Source organism: Polyodon spathula, chromosome 20, assembly GCF_017654505.1.
Source record: "Polyodon spathula isolate WHYD16114869_AA chromosome 20, ASM1765450v1, whole genome shotgun sequence".
NCBI classification, from domain to species: Eukaryota; Metazoa; Chordata; class Actinopteri; order Acipenseriformes; family Polyodontidae; genus Polyodon; species Polyodon spathula.
The window spans coordinates 4,417,637-4,434,537 of record NC_054553.1 but is presented as its reverse complement, the minus strand read 5'-3'; the positions used below and the strand labels follow the sequence as shown (position 1 = coordinate 4,434,537).

At 37.2% G+C, this 16,901-nt stretch overlaps 2 protein-coding genes across 16 annotated transcripts in view; one reads left to right on the top strand and one right to left on the bottom strand.

Annotated features, from left to right (window-relative positions):
• The first annotated feature begins 335 nt into the window (after positions 1-335).
• Positions 336-10,728, top strand: tex11 (testis expressed 11). Its single transcript, XM_041219579.1, is given in 25 exon segments — positions 336-416; positions 715-834; positions 1,405-1,485; positions 1,810-1,895; positions 1,988-2,045; positions 2,472-2,567; positions 2,749-2,830; positions 2,994-3,072; positions 3,425-3,576; positions 3,872-3,957; positions 4,253-4,390; positions 4,518-4,620; positions 4,887-5,011; positions 5,263-5,348; positions 5,489-5,542; positions 6,190-6,217; positions 6,343-6,448; positions 7,205-7,275; positions 7,589-7,705; positions 8,115-8,187; positions 8,452-8,601; positions 8,991-9,099; positions 9,514-9,634; positions 9,958-10,125; positions 10,269-10,728. Coding segments are annotated over 25 exon segments (2,442 nt in total). The 3' UTR covers positions 10,341-10,728.
• Positions 10,729-12,961: 2,233 nt separating this feature from the next.
• dlg3 (discs, large homolog 3 (Drosophila)) overlaps positions 12,962-16,901 on the bottom strand; it is a 57,487-nt gene continuing 53,547 nt past the window's right edge. For all 15 annotated transcript variants that reach the window (XM_041219907.1, XM_041219908.1, XM_041219902.1 and 12 more), the window contains one exon: positions 12,962-16,508. In XM_041219907.1, the coding sequence (XP_041075841.1) occupies positions 16,402-16,508 (107 nt within the window). In that variant the 3' untranslated portion in view covers positions 12,962-16,401. The remainder of the gene's footprint in view (positions 16,509-16,901) is intronic.

The following is a 16,901-nucleotide window of genomic DNA, read 5'->3' as shown; positions in this document are numbered from 1 at the left end:
CCAAAAGAGGGAGCCATTCGCAGACAAATCCTTGTGAGTCTATTTTGGCAACATACAACTATAATATATTCCAGGTTAGAAAAAAAACAAAAAACAAACAAAAAAAAACCACACCCGTAAAAATACATTGAGTGCGTAAAGCATAGATAGTACTGCATATTAACATAGTGTGCAGTAGATTGGAACCAGGCCCTGTATATTAAATCTCAAGTGGCTTTATAAGTCTTTAAGGACTTGTGAAAGCTAGCATCTAATGTGAAAGATGAGTGGCTCATATATAGTACAGTACCTCCAAAGTCACTACAGAATGAATATCTGTTTTCTGTTTGCTGCAGATGGCTATTAAGACTGGGAGAAGCTGGCTGGACACTAAGAAACCCTCCTCAGCTGATGTCTTCTTCAATCTTGCTGTTAAAGTAAGTTCATGTTTGTAGCAGTTATTCATACCGCATCCTGTCAGGCAAAACACATTCTTTTGAACGTGTTGCAGTGGTTATAATAAGGCTCCTAAACAAAATCAATTTTGTCAAACGTTTATCTATAAATGGAGATACAAACTGTATAGTTCTTACTTTGGTGGTATTCACTAGGACCAGCTCTTTTAGAAGCAGTGAAAGGCACTGCAGCAGTTGTCCTGTTCGGACCTTTCATTGTAGACTTACCAATTTCTAGCAATAAACCCCGATCCCCTGATTATTTATTATTGTGTTCTAGAATTTGGAATTGCTGTATGGCAGACTAAAGACCCGGAGTGATGGACAGTCAGATTTAAACATTCCCAAGGGCGACGTGGAGAAAGATCTGTTTCGAGTACACTCCTACCAGGCTGAGTCTGTAGGTATTCACAACCCTGAAGAACAAAGTAAACATTTGATGGGTTTACAATGACTTTTATTCATGTAGCTGCATTCGACCCTGCCGTGTAAAATGGAAAAGTCCCATGGGTGTTAGGTCAGGGTGGCTGTCATTTTGGGTGGACAAGGTTGTTCAATGTCACACAAAAGCATGGAGTCGAGATGGGGTTATTATAACGCAAGTCATTTTCATTGTTGTGGGTGTGTTTGCTCCCTTTTTAGAAATGTAATAAAATCTACCAGAACATCCACCCCATTTATCGTTGTATCTTTTTGTTCTGTGTCGCACTGCTAAACATCTGTTTCTGTTTTCTCCCCTTTCATAAAATGATTCCCTAACTACTGCTAATTAATTTTTCATAAATAAAAAAATGAAGATTCTTCACTACTCACCCCCAATGCCTCCTCCCTTTCAAACCTGGGTGCACCTAATCTGCTTCACTTATACAAGCATCACTCTGCCTTGTGAATGTGGAAGTTGCTTCAGAAAAGAGAGATAATTATAGCAAATAGAAACACTTCAAAGGTAACTCCATTCTCTTGTCTGCAGGCAGTGGCACAGGCAGACCATCAACAAGCTGTTTCCTATGTGCAGCGCTGTAAGGATATGCTGCTCAGGCTGCCAAAGGAGGTATGCAGATCACTTGGTTTTATTTTAATTCATATACCATTGTTATTAATAGAGCCAGGAACTTCACCTTGCTATTTGGCTTTTAAAAAAAAACTTAAATCAGCTGTAAGATACCCACATTTCATTTATATTAATGCAGAATTTGCCTTACAAAAAAAATAAAAAGAATTATAAAAATGTGCAATGGATGAATTAAGAAGTAGTACTAAAAGAAAAGAAACAGGGTATGATACCAACATGAATATTGGACAATCCCAAGTTGTCATTCTAATTTGCTGTAAAGTTAATATTTAATACAATAATTAAATCACATTTCTCTTGTAGACTGGATATCTGTCCCTCATGTGCTATAATTTTGGGGTTGACACCTACAATTTAAAAAAGTATGAAGAAAGTTCCTTCTGGCTTAGGTGAGGATCTTTTTCTAGTAAAATTGAGGAAAAGCAAGAGCTATTGAAATATTAGAATATTGAAAATGTCATTCTTTGCCCTTATATTTCAGCCAGAGCTATGATATAGGGAAAATGCATAAGAAGTACTCCCCTGGGGCATCAGTGCAGGTAGGGGAATGGAGTCTGAAAATTAGACAACAATACAGTTCCATGATGCAATATATTTTGATACAATAGGCTTTAACTCATGAGTTGTTTAAAGTTTGAAATTTACAAAATTTCCTGTTGTTAATCTAACCATGAATAGTCCAAAACAGTTTCAGGAATATCAAATGTGTTATTAGTCATAAGAATCATTGGCTTTTAGAATGGATGCTGCTCTAGGGAATTGAACCTGAATCCAAACCCCACTAAAATAAGAAATAATTTAAATAAAATCACAGACCAGAAATCCAGATTTCTACAAGCGTTTCCACTGCCTAAACCTGTATTTTTGGAATTAAAATGAACTTTTGATCAAGTATGTGGAAGCAAGGCTTTCACTGTATTCTTTACAACCCTGAACATTAACTCTGTGTGCTCCGCATTGTTCAGGCCAAGATCCTGAGGTTACTGGCAAATGTGTATATGGAGTGGGACTGTAAGCAATACCAGGAAAAAGCTCTCAGTGCTGTCAGCTTAGCCAACAAGGTAATATAACACCTGTTATTTTTATAAATAATATCAATCCTGTTATTAAAAAAAAAAAAAAAAAAAAAAAAACTTTCTTTAATGCAATGTAATATAGTTACAACAATTCACCAGTTCTTTTACACCATTGTTCTGTAGTCTCTGTGAGCAGTAAAACCTTTACATTTCTTGAATTTTTTAGGAGAATGTGCATCCTGCAGGCCTCTACTTAAAAATCAACATCTTACTGCAGAGCGTGTCTCCGGATGAACCGGTGAAGGCAGGTATGTTATGGAGACTGCTGTCATTTTAGGGACAAGTCACGAACACAGCCACTCTTTTCTATTTATACTTTGACTGTTTTGTGAGAGTGCAGCAGGAGACCAACATTTTAAGAAAAAGTTCAATGGAGAACTAATTTCTGTCTGTTTTTCTTTTTGAGTTTAGCAATTGCAGAGTTACTCGATGTAGAGGTCCCCCTTGATGTTTGTCTAAATGCTGTAAAGCTGCTAATGGATGCAGACAGGTAAGATAAGGTGGTTTCAAAACCGGAACTGTGATAGCAATCTTGTTTGTTGTTTGATTTTAATCATATCTATGCACTTCAACTGCTTAAATTCCCTTTGTACATGTGCCAGTAGGTAAAGAATACACATTTTAACCAGCTAAAGCTTTCCAATTGCCAACGTTAGTCTGTTATGCTAAAATTCATTAATAGGGCAGCTAGTGCACTGAACAGCCATGTGTAATTACAAGTGCTTCAAGTACATCAGTTCTTTTCCATCATTTGCTATAACCAGGATGTGTATTTGAGTTCAGTTCCCAGCTTGGGAGCAACGTATGTACAGTCAGTGTGTGTTTGCTTCTCCCTATAATAGGGAGGTCCTTGCCTTTGAATTTCTGAAGAGTGTGTGTAAACACTTTGAAGCATCTCCAGAGCTGGGGAGGGCCCAGGTGCAGCACATCAAGATGTTACTGCAGAGAGGGAAGGAGCTGCTGGGCAAGCAGAAGATAGAGGACATCATTACAGGTATACAGTAATCCAGAAATATCTTACTAACATCACTTTATTTATTGACAACAGACAGCTTTTGCACACAGTTCATTGCGTACAAGATAGTTGTGCTTGAGAACAGTGCAGACAAAGGCAGTGCTTTACCTCATGGGAAGTGTGTGTGTGTGTGTGTGTGTGTGTGTGGGGGGGGGGAATTACAGTAAAAGCAATAACACCATAACAATATTATTTTGTGTAGTCTGTCTTGAGTAGTAATTCTTTATTTATTGGCCATTACATCTTAAGTTAATATCCATATGTATTCTTTAAGGTCACTACACTGGGAAACAGCTTTCCTCTGAGACGCTTAACCACTTACATCTCCTTCTCTGGGATAGAGCTGCCAAGAACTTTGAGGTAAGAGTCTGGAAGCTACAGAGATCGTTCCCAAACCTTTTCTCATGCACATTTTCAACCCACTTAGGGCCAGTACTAAGCTGTAATGCTTAGGTAACCAGACAAATCAGACACTTCATTAAAAAAGCTGAAGCATATAGAATAGCCCATACAATAATCTGTATATTAAGTACACATTATTCTAACCATACAATTATTACATCGTCATACAAACAATTCTATATTTATACTGCACAGGTCACCCAACCATTAAATGGTTTCTGTTTTGTAACACTAACTCTAAACTGTTGACCAGGCTAGAAACTACTCTGAGGCTCTGCAGTGGTACAACTATTCCTTGAGTTTCTATTCTGCGGGTCAAATGGAGCAGAATCTGGCCAAGCTGCAGAGAAACAGGGCTTCCTGCTTCCTGCACCTCCAGCAGCTGGACAAGGTACAGCTTTCCTGAAGCTGTCTGGGCTACAGTAGCCAGGGAGTTACTAGCCACAGCTGTTAGAAAGAAATATTTACTCGATTTATAATAGAGAGGGAGAATATGGCGCTTGCTTTTTTCTTACTAGGCTAAAGAAGCAATAAAAGAAGCTGAAAGGTGTGATCCAGACAGCATTTTCACACAGTTCAGTGTGTACAAGATAGCTGTGCTTGAGAACGACGCAGACAAAGGTGGGGCTTTACTTTGTTGTTATAATAATAATAATAATAATAATAATAATATAATAATAATAATAATAATAATAATAATATTTATTATAAAGGGGGGGGGGGGGGGGGGGGGAGGATACAGTACAGTAAAGAGGGTATTGTGGTACAGTTATAACACCAATATTGTTTTCTGATTTCTGCCTGAGAAATGTAGAGTGTTATTTTATTTGGTACCTGTGCAAGAATATGGCTGCTTCAACTTGAGAGTATGCTTGTGTTTTATACAGCTTTAGAGGCTGTGAGAGTAATGGGGAAACTGGCAGAAAATCCCATGCGGAACGAGGACAAACTGTTAGCATCTGAGAGTGCCGGCTCCAGCCTTCTGAGTCTGGCAGCTCAGATTGCTCTAGAGGTACATTTCTGTTACATAGTGGCAGAGCCTATTGAAAAGGCTTGATAGTGTCTAAGCTCCAGAAAGCTATTGCCACCTGCTGGTTTGAAGTCGAAACTTAATTGTCTGGTTTCACAGACTTCGATAGGCATTCGTCTTGGACAGGTAACATTATTCAGCTTGTGAGGATTAAATATAACATTTATTCTGTATTGAATTAAAAAAAGAGACCCTGGAAGCTGTGGTAACAAGCTGAGATATGTGTTTTCCAGAATGACCAGCAGGATGCAGCCATGAAGGCCCTGGAATATCTGTGTCAGCAGTCACAGGACAGTGGCCAGATCTTCATAGCACTCAGGTGAGATACTGTACAGTAGCTGCATGGACAAAATGAAGAAAATAAAAACTTGTGTTACATATGTTTGCATCCTAATGAACACAAAATGCACAAGAGGCAAGATTTAACGAAACTAAAGTAATTCATTTTCTTCTGCACAGGTGTTTGGTTCGACTGGTCCTTTCTAAAATGGGAGCAATAACTGAGGAAAAGAGGTTGGTATTGAAAGGGAAATGATAATGCAGATTCAATACATTAAAATGTATGAGCCATTTTCTAAAAGAAACCCTTACTTTTGTTTATGCAGATGAAGACAGACAGTGATACATCTTTAAAAAATAGCCTTAAGTAGAATTCTCATGTGTTTCTGAATGTTTTTATTAGTATTCCAGATGCAATGGGATTTTTAGAGGTTTACAAAAAAATGTAATGCATGGGCATCCACGTTTATATATGTGGAAGTATTTCAACATCTTCATAGAGAATATCTATATAATATATATATATATCTATATATATATATATATATATATTATATATATAATTATATTATAAAAAGCCTTTTTAGTGTATTCACATAAGTTTTTTTCTTCAAAGAAGTACTCCCTATGATATTCGTGCGCTCATATTGAAGATGGCGAGGTATTAGACTATACTATACCGAACCCTAATCTCTACGTTAAATAGAAAGTAACTTTACGGAACAGAGTGCCCTATGTTAACTACGTAGACTGCACTTGCTTTAGCTTAGTTTTAAATGTATACAAATGGTTCCCAGTTACACAGGGTTTAAAGAATGAGTAGAGAGTATGGGTGGTGGCTTAAAGCAGTTTTCATTTTTCCTTTTTGGACAGTTTATCAGACATGCTGTTTTGGACACATAATGAATAGTTACTGAATGGTTGGCTGGAAGTTGCAGTATGCAGTATACAATAACAAACTTTGTTCAGTCTTAAAACAGAATAAATAAGGAACAACAGCAATAACCTTAACCAAAGATCCAGTGTATTTATAGTGAATCCTGTTCCCTGTAGCCCTGTTAAAAATATCCCAGCTCAACCCAGGAGAGAGCCTAAGTTTGGAGAAAAAGACTGATGAGGCAAACTGGTTCAGGAAAATTGGTAGGACCTGCAATAAAAATCATAATTGTATTATATAACTGGATATGTTATATGTTGGGCTCTTTGGTTTTGGTTTTTATTTTTGGTCACGTGATGTCCCTTTAAAGTTATATTGAGCCGTTTCTGAATTAAACTCTTGGAAAAGCATTGATTGGCAGCGTTAGATGCAGCTCCTAATTGTTTAATTCAAACTGAACACAAAAAGCGAGTTTAGTAAAATTGCTTTTCCCGGATTGAAAATCTTAATGGCGCTTTGGAAAAATGTTCTAACCTGTTTTGCAAATTATAGTTTCCTTTTAATTACAATTTAATTAAATCAATTTAATTAACTTGCTGTTTGAGTTCGGTTTGAATTAAAAAGGAACTGCTTTATTTTTTTACATTATCAATCAAACAGAATCATAGTCTCAATAAAGTTGCAGGAGAAAAAACTAAAGTGATCTGGTTTCACAATCAACACTTTTCCAAGAGTTTAATTGAATGGAGTTGGCTCAAAAAAAAAAGGGCATCACATGATAAAAAATAAAAACCAAAAAGCCGTAGTTGCATATTATAAAAAATGGAAATGGAGTTGAAACTATATTCAACCCTAATTTGATTTGAGCACCAGCACTGCATTTGAACGAAGCTTTTTTGGTAAAGAGTAAAGCATTTCTATTGCAAATACTGTAATGTGGCGAAATACAATCAGTCACATTAAAGGAAGCTATAGGGTCTTAAATATTTAAGGACACATGTAAACTTTTTTTTTTTCAGCTTGGAACTCAGCCTTGCAGTGTGAGGGCACACCTGGCATGATGAGAGATTTCTTTGTGCTTTCGTACCAGGTAGGAGAGTCTCGCTTGAACCGCCCTTGTGATATGTGAAAACATATTTTTCTATTTTGCAACGCTGTCTTTTTAAAGTTTATTACAGTGATTTAAATGGATGCCGTTTGTAATTAACCCCTTAATGATCAGGCATGTTTAATCTTACAATTTAGACTAGACTCATGAATTGTTAAAAAAAAAATGGTAAAAGTAATAATTATAATATATTCAGTATATCATCTACATATCTTTCTCAGTCATGTTAGTGGCTGCCACTTTTGTAAAGCAATCTTGAGTTCCTACAGCATTCCAATCATACACCCTTTTTCAGATTTCCCAGTTTTGCCCATCTGAGAAAGCAATTTTAGTTGGACAGAAGACCTGCCTCCTCATGGCAGCAGCAGCCAGTTTGGAGCTGGCAAGAATCCCTTCAGAATCCATCGAACAGGTTGATATTATTTTTTATATTATCTTATTTTTATGATATATTTTATTATATACTATGTAGGATCTGCCATACTGTCACTTGTCAGCGCTGAACAGCAAAGGTATGCCTGTTTAGGCCAGCAGAGGGCATATCATGCCTTGTAGAAACCAGGCATTGAATTAAAAGAAGTTTGTATATTGCATTCTGTTGTGTATTAAATATATACATCGTTGTGGAGGTAGGCAGTGTACTGCTGTAAGGGACAGCAGGATCACAGATCAACAGAATTAACATGTATAAAATATCAGCCCAATGTGAAAGCAATCAGGGCAGATGGGGACCAGGGGCTGCACAGGTGTGTTTTTTACTTGGTTGAGTTGTTGATTGTAGTTAAATGGAGATTGAGACTTCACAAGCTTTTCCTGCACAGACTGAAAACCTGACCCAGGCACTAGAACACATGCAGATCTGCTGGGAGGTGTGGAGAACATTGAAAACTTCAGGTAGCCTTTACTTTCAAATGTAATACCCTTGGTGTTCCTGCACTGTAGTTTTTATCCATACATGCTGTAGAGAACTATTGTACTTCAAGGAAGAATAATAGTGACACAGTTCTAGTTTGGTTTTTCAATACTGAATGTAAATCTCTACAAATTGAAAAAAACTAAATTGCTGCACATGTATAATACATGCTAACTTTTATGACTATGTCCCCAAATATTTTTCTAAGAACAAAAAATTTTACAGTAACGTGAATTATTTTGCAGGGGACTTCTCCAAGGACCCCACAGACACTTTGCTGCTGCTGTATGAGTTTGAGGCCAGAGCCAAACTGAATGACCCCAAACTGGAGACAGTGCTGGAGTCTGTGCTGGAGCTCCAGCAGATCGAAACCAAAACATTGGAAACCATTGCCTGTAAGTACCATTTATACAAATGTAATTAGTCCATATGACCAGTCTTCATGACTCAGCCTTTCTGTATACCAAGATATTTATTTATTCATTTAATTGTTTATTTTAACAGGGTACAGCGGTTGCTTCTCCAGTTACCACAAAGGAAAATATACAGCAATCATTACAAAAAGTCACCCTTTTTGCCCAAACCACTGTGAAAACGTGTAGTTCGTTCCTATTTAAATGTGTTTCAGCTCAGGTACCCATTCACCCATTGTGACACACAGGCCAACCTACTCATTGAGATCCATTAGAAAACATAGAAGTCGACCCATTCCATTTGGAAACTTAAGGATAGCCCCTTCCTTGCAGATACAAACAGGCTATTGTCTTCTCTCCTGTCTGTCCAGCACTGGCAATGGAGCCTCCTGCTCATTTCCCCTCGCTGTGTAAAAAGGCCTTGAGGATCGCACTGTCTCTGCACAGGAAGCGTCCTGATTCTGACATCTTACGGTGCAGGTAAGAGAATAAATCATTTAAATTTCTTATTACACCATTTTACAAAATAGAGCTTGAATATGAAAGTGGGGAAATGCAAAAAAGACATATGAGTGTTTTTTATTTATTGAATTTGTAATGGAAGTGTAAAACTTCTGTTTCCAGTGAATGTACTGTGTAAATTTGATCCTACTAATTTCATTAAATATCTACAGTGCGAGCAATGATGGGGTCTGTGATTGCAATAAAAGCATGTTTGCGAGGTGATTTTCAAGAAAAATTAGACACTATCAGTAAAACTGTTGTGTTGTGTATTACGCAGTACATAAGCAGCCATTGAGTTTAGATAAATGGACATTACAACTAAAGATCAAACGAATGTCGTGCTAAATAAGTGAATTTACATTCAATATCCTTGAATCCTTTTCTCTACAGCCAGTGTCTGCACAGTCTGATCCAGTTGTCACTGCCCACAGGGGTGCTGGAAGTGGAGTCCCGGGTTCTGGAGGAGGTGTGGGGGTACTATGAAGAAGCCCTACTTGTAATAAGCAGTGCAGTAAGTAAGACAAATAGCTTTAAATATAGGCATTGGTGAATCCATGAGGTGCACTTGTTTAGTATGCCACTCATCTGGATTCCTGTTAATAACTACAGTATGCAAGCAAGGAGTGCTTAAGAGAATAGTTTGGATTATGGATATGACAGTTTTATCAGTGACTGTCCAAACACTTTCCTCACAGATCTATTAGCATTTATCTGCATTCATTTGTAATTACATTTTCCATAAGGATGGAATTAATCTTGAGTCTGCATTACGTGTCATTATTATTATTATAATTTTACAGAGTGCTCTTCATTTTTTTTTTTTTTTTTAACCAGCATGGGGAGTTTCCTGAAGTGGAAATTCTGTGGCTCCTGACCAGAGCCTGGAACACAGGGATTTTGCTCTATAGCCTGGCTCAGTACACAGAGGCAGAGAAATGGTGTGGACTGGGCATGAGCTTCCTACGACACCTGGGCTCCCTGCAGGCTAGCTATGAGACTCAGGTAAAGGGTGGCTTCACCATTCCTCTCCCTTATGACCCATCGTCATACCATAACAGGATTTTGGAACATGAATATAATACCCGTTTGATATATGTATATAAATTGACCATCATAACTGAATGCTGTGCTTTTTATATTCCCAGATGTCAGGTCTTTACACTGAAGTGCTGGACAGGTTAGACAAAGCAAAGACCAACCTTGTGACTGAAGAGTGAAGATGCAGGTAGACACCATGTGGAGGTAGGCACTGCCTGGACTGGGGTTTCTGAGGCTTTGCTGCTCTTGATTCCAGCTAGAGATGCAAATGTTGAGGATCCACCCACCACCATATAAACTTTAAAATGGTGGCTAAACCAAGCTTAGTAAACTTCTCTGAATGTGTCTTCCTGTTCACAGGTGTATTTTATTAAGCAATGCTTCAAAGATAGTTCAGTAAGCTTTAGCAATTGTTTGTTGTAGAATGTGTTCTTTTTCATTTTCAGATTCTTCTGTTCCCAAGTGTGTTCTGTCTGTTCTGTGTAAATAAGGAGTGCTGTAGCTCTTATCTTTCATTAAAGAAACAGTTTAATGTTATATGTATTTTGCTATAAGAAACTAAAATGAAACGAGCTTAAGTATTTAAATAAATAAATAAATAAGAATTGAAATGTATTCCAAATTTGCTATTTAAATTGTGTTTATGTTTCCACTATATGTCTACTAGATGGCAGCAGAGCTTAAGAAAAGACTTGTGTAAGATGTCTTCCTCCTGACCAACAAGGTTGTTTACTTTAGTCAGTAAAAAAAAAAAAAAAATCACATTTTAACACTGTCGGTACCGTAAATAACAAAAAATGTCGGTGATTTTGGATTGACGTAAAGGATGGTATATTTTTATTGCTTAAATATTTTAAAAAAGAATGCCAAATAACAATGCTGAAATTAGTATGCATTCTTCAACCAAGTAGCCAAAGCACTACATGCTCAGGCAACATCCAGTGTGCAATGCTTTACCCTCAGATTGTTCATGGAAATATTCAAACCCCATGTTAGGGGCATGTGTTTTCCTTTCATTCTCAGATTTTGCTCTTTTTGATAGGCTGTTTTACAAAATGGGGCAAGGTGTCAGTGGTCTTAAGCATAAACATAATATAAAGCGGTTGATATAATATCTTATATGCAATGCCAAACTCTCACATGGAGCCAAGCGGTGCAGTATGATAATTCACTAGCATGAGGTGCTGTTCCTTCTTGGAGGACTGGGTTCAAAAAGTTAATTCCTTTTATTTTCAAATAATTGGATCATTTCATGTATAGACTCCTGTTAAAAACAGCACCAGCTTCTGACAAATGAAACAAACGATCCAGTCTGCAAGTGTCCATGCGTGACCACAGTAAGACCTAAAGAAATGTAAGTACATAAAAATTGCCTATTTTATAATGTATTTTATGGTTTCATTTTTTTTTTTTTTATTATTTTAGTAAAAAAAAAAAAAAAAAAAAAAAAGGCCACTTAGTCTGTATGTCAGTAAAAACACAACTGCAAGGGTGGCAACCCTACTCCTGACTGGAAAATCCTGATAGCACTATTACGTGTTATCTTTGCTTCATTATGGTAACACGTATTGAGAGAAATCCTGCAAAGAAAATGCCTTCTGAACCTCTAGTTTTGAAACTTTGTTTGAATCACAGTACTAGCTTTTTATGTCAAGAACATCATAAAAACTGTATATTGAATATAAGATTAATATTTATTAGTTATTTAGGTCTTTACGCAAATTGTTTTCAACTACCATTATAAATAGGGCTTTTTGTTTTTTTATGAATTTAATTTTTCGTTGCTTATTTTTAGCTATTTTTGGGTAATATGTAAATAGTTTTTTTTTGGGGGGGGGGGCTTTCGCTTTTTATATACTGCTTGAAATTGTTTTTGGTTACTTTGTTTTTTTTGTACCTTCTTTCCTTTGCCGTCTTACACGATGAAATCCTTATGGTCACTGGCATATTCCTCTGGGGTTTTTGTGTTTAGGCATTTTTTTTACATTTTTCTCTGCAATTTTGTTTTAAATTCCACAAGCATGTCAATACTACTTACTATAGTGCAGCTTTAAAAGTCACGAGCAAGAACATCTTGTTCTACAAGTGTGTTACAATCCTCCAAATCAAATGTAGGAATTTGCTGGCACTCAGTAGCTGGGGTAAAGTATTCAGAACGAGTCAATGCGTGATTCAAGTCAGGAAGGTGGGACATTTCCCAACAATACTGGTAAGTTTTTCCCCCACCCCACGGGGAAAAAAGGACATCAACATGAATTGAGTAACCATTTCCAGTGTTTTTCCGGTGTTTATTGGATATACATCCATTACTTTTTTTTTTTTGTATGGAGTGTGGTTATCATTTTTTATCAGTTAAAAACTAAATCAGAAGCTCTAGTTATAAAGTAGAATGATTTTTTTAAATGATTAGTTATCTGAAAAAGTGTGAATTTTTCTGTTAGTGCACTAAAGTGGATAAAGTCAATAAAAAAATAAGTGTGAAAAGGTGCATCAAAAAAGTGTCAGTTTTGAGTATTGATGTTGCTTACCCCTTCCACTGGCTCACTCAGAGGAGCTTTGCCCATTTCAGTTTTTATAACTCATGAGGATTGCGTACTGTTTATGAAAACAGATCTGGAATAAGAAATACAGGCCATGTTCCTGTCACTGTGTTTATGTGAAAGCAGGCTGGCTGAAAACATGAACACCGTATTAAGTCATGCCTGAAAAGAATCAAATACTTTAAGAATCCAGCAGCACTTGACAGATTCCCCTGCTTCAATGGGAAACAAGGGGTTAAATAAACTGAAACCATGACTGATATAGTCACATATTTTATTATTTTTTTAAAAATATTTTTGTCCATTCCAAAAAGGAAAACCTTCCTTCTTGGCCAGTATACCGATTGGTAACCATGACAACAAGGATTCCTTTTGTACCTGGGCCCACACAATATTGTCCTGTTAGTTACATATTGTAACAGAAAGTATAATATAGCGTACAATCAAGGATTTACTGGCAGTTACTGAACCGGTGAGTAACACCATGCCAGCCTTAGCCTTACTCTCAAAACCCAATGACAGAAATTAAAGACAAAAATACAGTTTATTTCTTAGAAAGTCCTTCTGGCCCAAAGAGTGGCACCCTCACAAAAAGAACACAAAGGCAGTAGACAGATTAAATCTCAGAGCACAGTAACCTCAAATAAGTATTCTTTGGGCTATTTATTCATAGGTCGACTTTGTGATAAATAACAGACACACAAACAGTCTGCAGTGTTCAGACTCAGTACTGTAGGTCAGTATTCTTCCAGGTCAAAAAATTGGATTGGATTGGTAGTTAAAACTTTATACACGACATATGCCGTCTACTGTTGGTCTCCACACACCAGACGCGATGCTATTTTTTAAATTGGCGACGAGACACTTTTGCAGCAACATGAACACACACCAGAAGCGACAGGTTTGAAAACTGCCAGATCTATACAGCTGTTCAAAAGTGTTATTGACAAAACTATGATCAAGACTGGTACATATTCATTAACATGACGTGGCAATGATGAGTGTCTTCACAGATTGGTATATCAACATATATGGCAACAAATCATACACACCAGGCTTATCCAGTTCCTTCGATATGGACTCCCATATATTATCTTTCAAATCTGTATCTTTATAATTGTGATGCCTTTTATCATACAGCTCTGGGAACTTTTTCAAGTCTTGTTTCTGTCATTTTGGATACTGCTTCACTGTGATGGGCCACATGCATTGAAGCTGTTCTCCGATTGCTCAATGCCTTTGCTAACGCATCAAACCGCAAAAAATAGGATTCAATTAATTTTGCGCCACACCTGCGTTGCCTGTGGTATGAGATACTTCGCAAAAGTATAGTTTCTATTCATTTTGACACATCGCTGCAGTTCTGCTTGCCGCATCGCATCTGGTGGGTATCAGCCTTTACCGTTACCCGCAAGTCCAAAAATAACTAAATAACTGACAGACAGGCCAGCAGTGGGATGGAGTTTTTGTTTACAGGGGAGTAGTAGTGTTTTAACATGTGTCTGTACTGTCAGATCTTCTAACAGAAAAGTGTACTTACCTGAAATTTGTTTCCCTCCACTGATTCTCACTCTTGACATAAGGTGAATGTTACAGCTAGAATAACCTCCTGAACAGTCTATAAGCAATTTATAATGGCTCTTTTCCCTCTCTATAGTCCCTGAACTGTGTTAACATTAGTTACAGCTGGTTTTACAGAGGTGCTTGACAGATTAGCAAGTCTGTTCAGAAAATGCCTGTAGATTACAGTGTGTATCTTGGCCTTGTGAATACCCTGCATGCTCACAAAGTGAAATATCCACTCCTTCAAAAGAAAGTGGAAGTTCACTCTATTTATTAATAATGCTCTGTTCCAATAAAGCAAGAGGGAGGCATTCAGCAAACTGGAAACCTCAAGTTATAAAGAGGTACACTGTTCAGCACTAAATTCAGTAGAGATGTCACAAGTAACTGTACAGGTGCTTTACTGTGTTGGTATGTCAATAATACAGCACTTCCTTGTTATCTACTGATTTACAGCATATAAGTTTTACAGTTATGTATGCAAAATAAAATAAGTTGGTAAAGGCAGTACTAAATACATATGTTAGTTTGATGAAAAAAATCCCTCTCAAAAAAGCTTGTTTTTTCACTCCCTTTCACAATTATACACCAGGCTCAGTTACTGTGACATCCCTCCACCTCCAATAGTCTGCCTCCTCCATCCAGATCACCAAGTGTATCAGTACAAGTTCTGAGCTGGACTATCCATCCTTAAATAAAAACATGTCTGTCGCACAAACATGATAGTTTCTGTTCTGTCAGATTACTGAAAATGAATTACCATTAGTTTTTTTCTACCCGTTTTCAGGCTGCTGTTTCAATAATAATAATAAAAAATAAAATAAAAGTTAAAAAAAGACAGTAAAGAAAAAGCAGCTGAGAGGAATGTACCACAAAACCATCTTGTCTGAATATGGCAGGTGTGAGCCCTGTAAGGATCTGCATCTAAAACAATTATAATACTGCAGACACACTGTAGCATTGAAGGGGACTGGGATGCCTGGAGATTTTGACTTGCAATTTTTGCGTAACTACTAAAACATTTGAGTGACCTTGAGTATTTGTCATTTCATCGTCTTTGTAAGACATACCCTAATTAGGATACCCCTGAAAACAAACTCAAATTATGCAGATAAGATTCTAACCCACTGGCTCAACAACGAAGCCTTTGCATGTAGGGAGAATCATCTTCAAGGGCCATTGAAATATTTGTTCAAACTGAAAATACAGCAGCCTTAAGATATAAGCTGCACAGTCAGCCATTCTAGTGGCAGTTTCACAGATTTTAGTTGCAAGGCAGCTTAAGATTTTGTAGGGACCCCAGGTCACTCCTCCCTTATTCAGAGCAGCTTCAAAAAATAAAAATCAGAAAGCCCTCCATGCAGACAATTTTCATGATGTGTAAAACAATGTGTATTTTTAATATGTAGTAAAATCATCTTTCCATTGGATTTTAATCTTTATCTTCCTGTTCAGTATATAAATGTATAGATTCGCATCCCATAATTCCTTTCTTCCCACCTCCGGAGATGAGTAATCTTGAATGGCTGCTTCACAAACTGCTGGCAACCAATCACACAACAAGCTGGTTGTGATAATTGTGAGCAGCAGTTTGTACTTTTCATCACTGATCTGAATTAGAAACATTGGAAAAGATCCCTTGAATAGCAGAGTACCAGCAGGGGGTTTGATTTGTAACTAGTCCTTATATAAAAACCTCAATGGTCTCTTCCTGTCTGCTCACCCTCCAAGTCCATAATGCAAGTTTATAAACACACAGAAGTCGTTTCAACTTGTATGATTCCCCTTGCCAAACTTCTCCACATCCCATTTTTCAAATGCTTTAGGGCATTCTGCTGATCCTTTCTGTCCCTATGCAGACCAGAATTGATTTTTTTTGCTTTTTCTTTTTTTTTCTTCTTTTTTTAAAATGATCTAAAATTCATTTCGAATGACATTTTCCAGTCTTCGATGGAATTGCAGAAAAACTCATGCAGGGATGCGCACAGTCACTGTAATGGTGATAAAGATTTGTTTTTAAAGAGTAACAGAATGATGACAATAAAACTCGATATGCAACATATCTGTAAAAAGGGGAGGGATCGGACTCGATCGGGGTGGGGAAGCCCCGCTCCAAGGCAGGGGGTTGAAGGGACGCTCAGAGCTTTTCAGAGGAAGGGATCCAGATGTAGGGACCAGATTGTTCCTCAATTACCAGTTTTATTTTGTTGTAGATTTCTTCTAGCGAGTCACCCTGTACAATGGCTGTTGATAAAAGTGAGGTAACATTAGAATAGGTTTCAATACCACTAGAAAGAAAATGCACTGCATTGTGACCAATACGGAATCACACTTGCTTTAAATTCTAGAACTGTTTACATTTGAACTATCCTTTCAAACTCCAAATGGTCTGGCAAATGACTCGTATGTTTCATATAAGAAATAAGAAATGTAATTAGCATGCAACTGTCAGACTGCAATACAGACCTTCTGGATTTCTTCAAACTGGTCATGGACATTTGTCACAAACATTTATAATGTATACTGTGAATGACAGTAGCGACCCATGACTGGCTGAGGTACCAAAGGATACATCTTGGGAACAGACTATTTTACTTACATCCTAGACACATGCAAGTTCCACCTACATACCCTCTG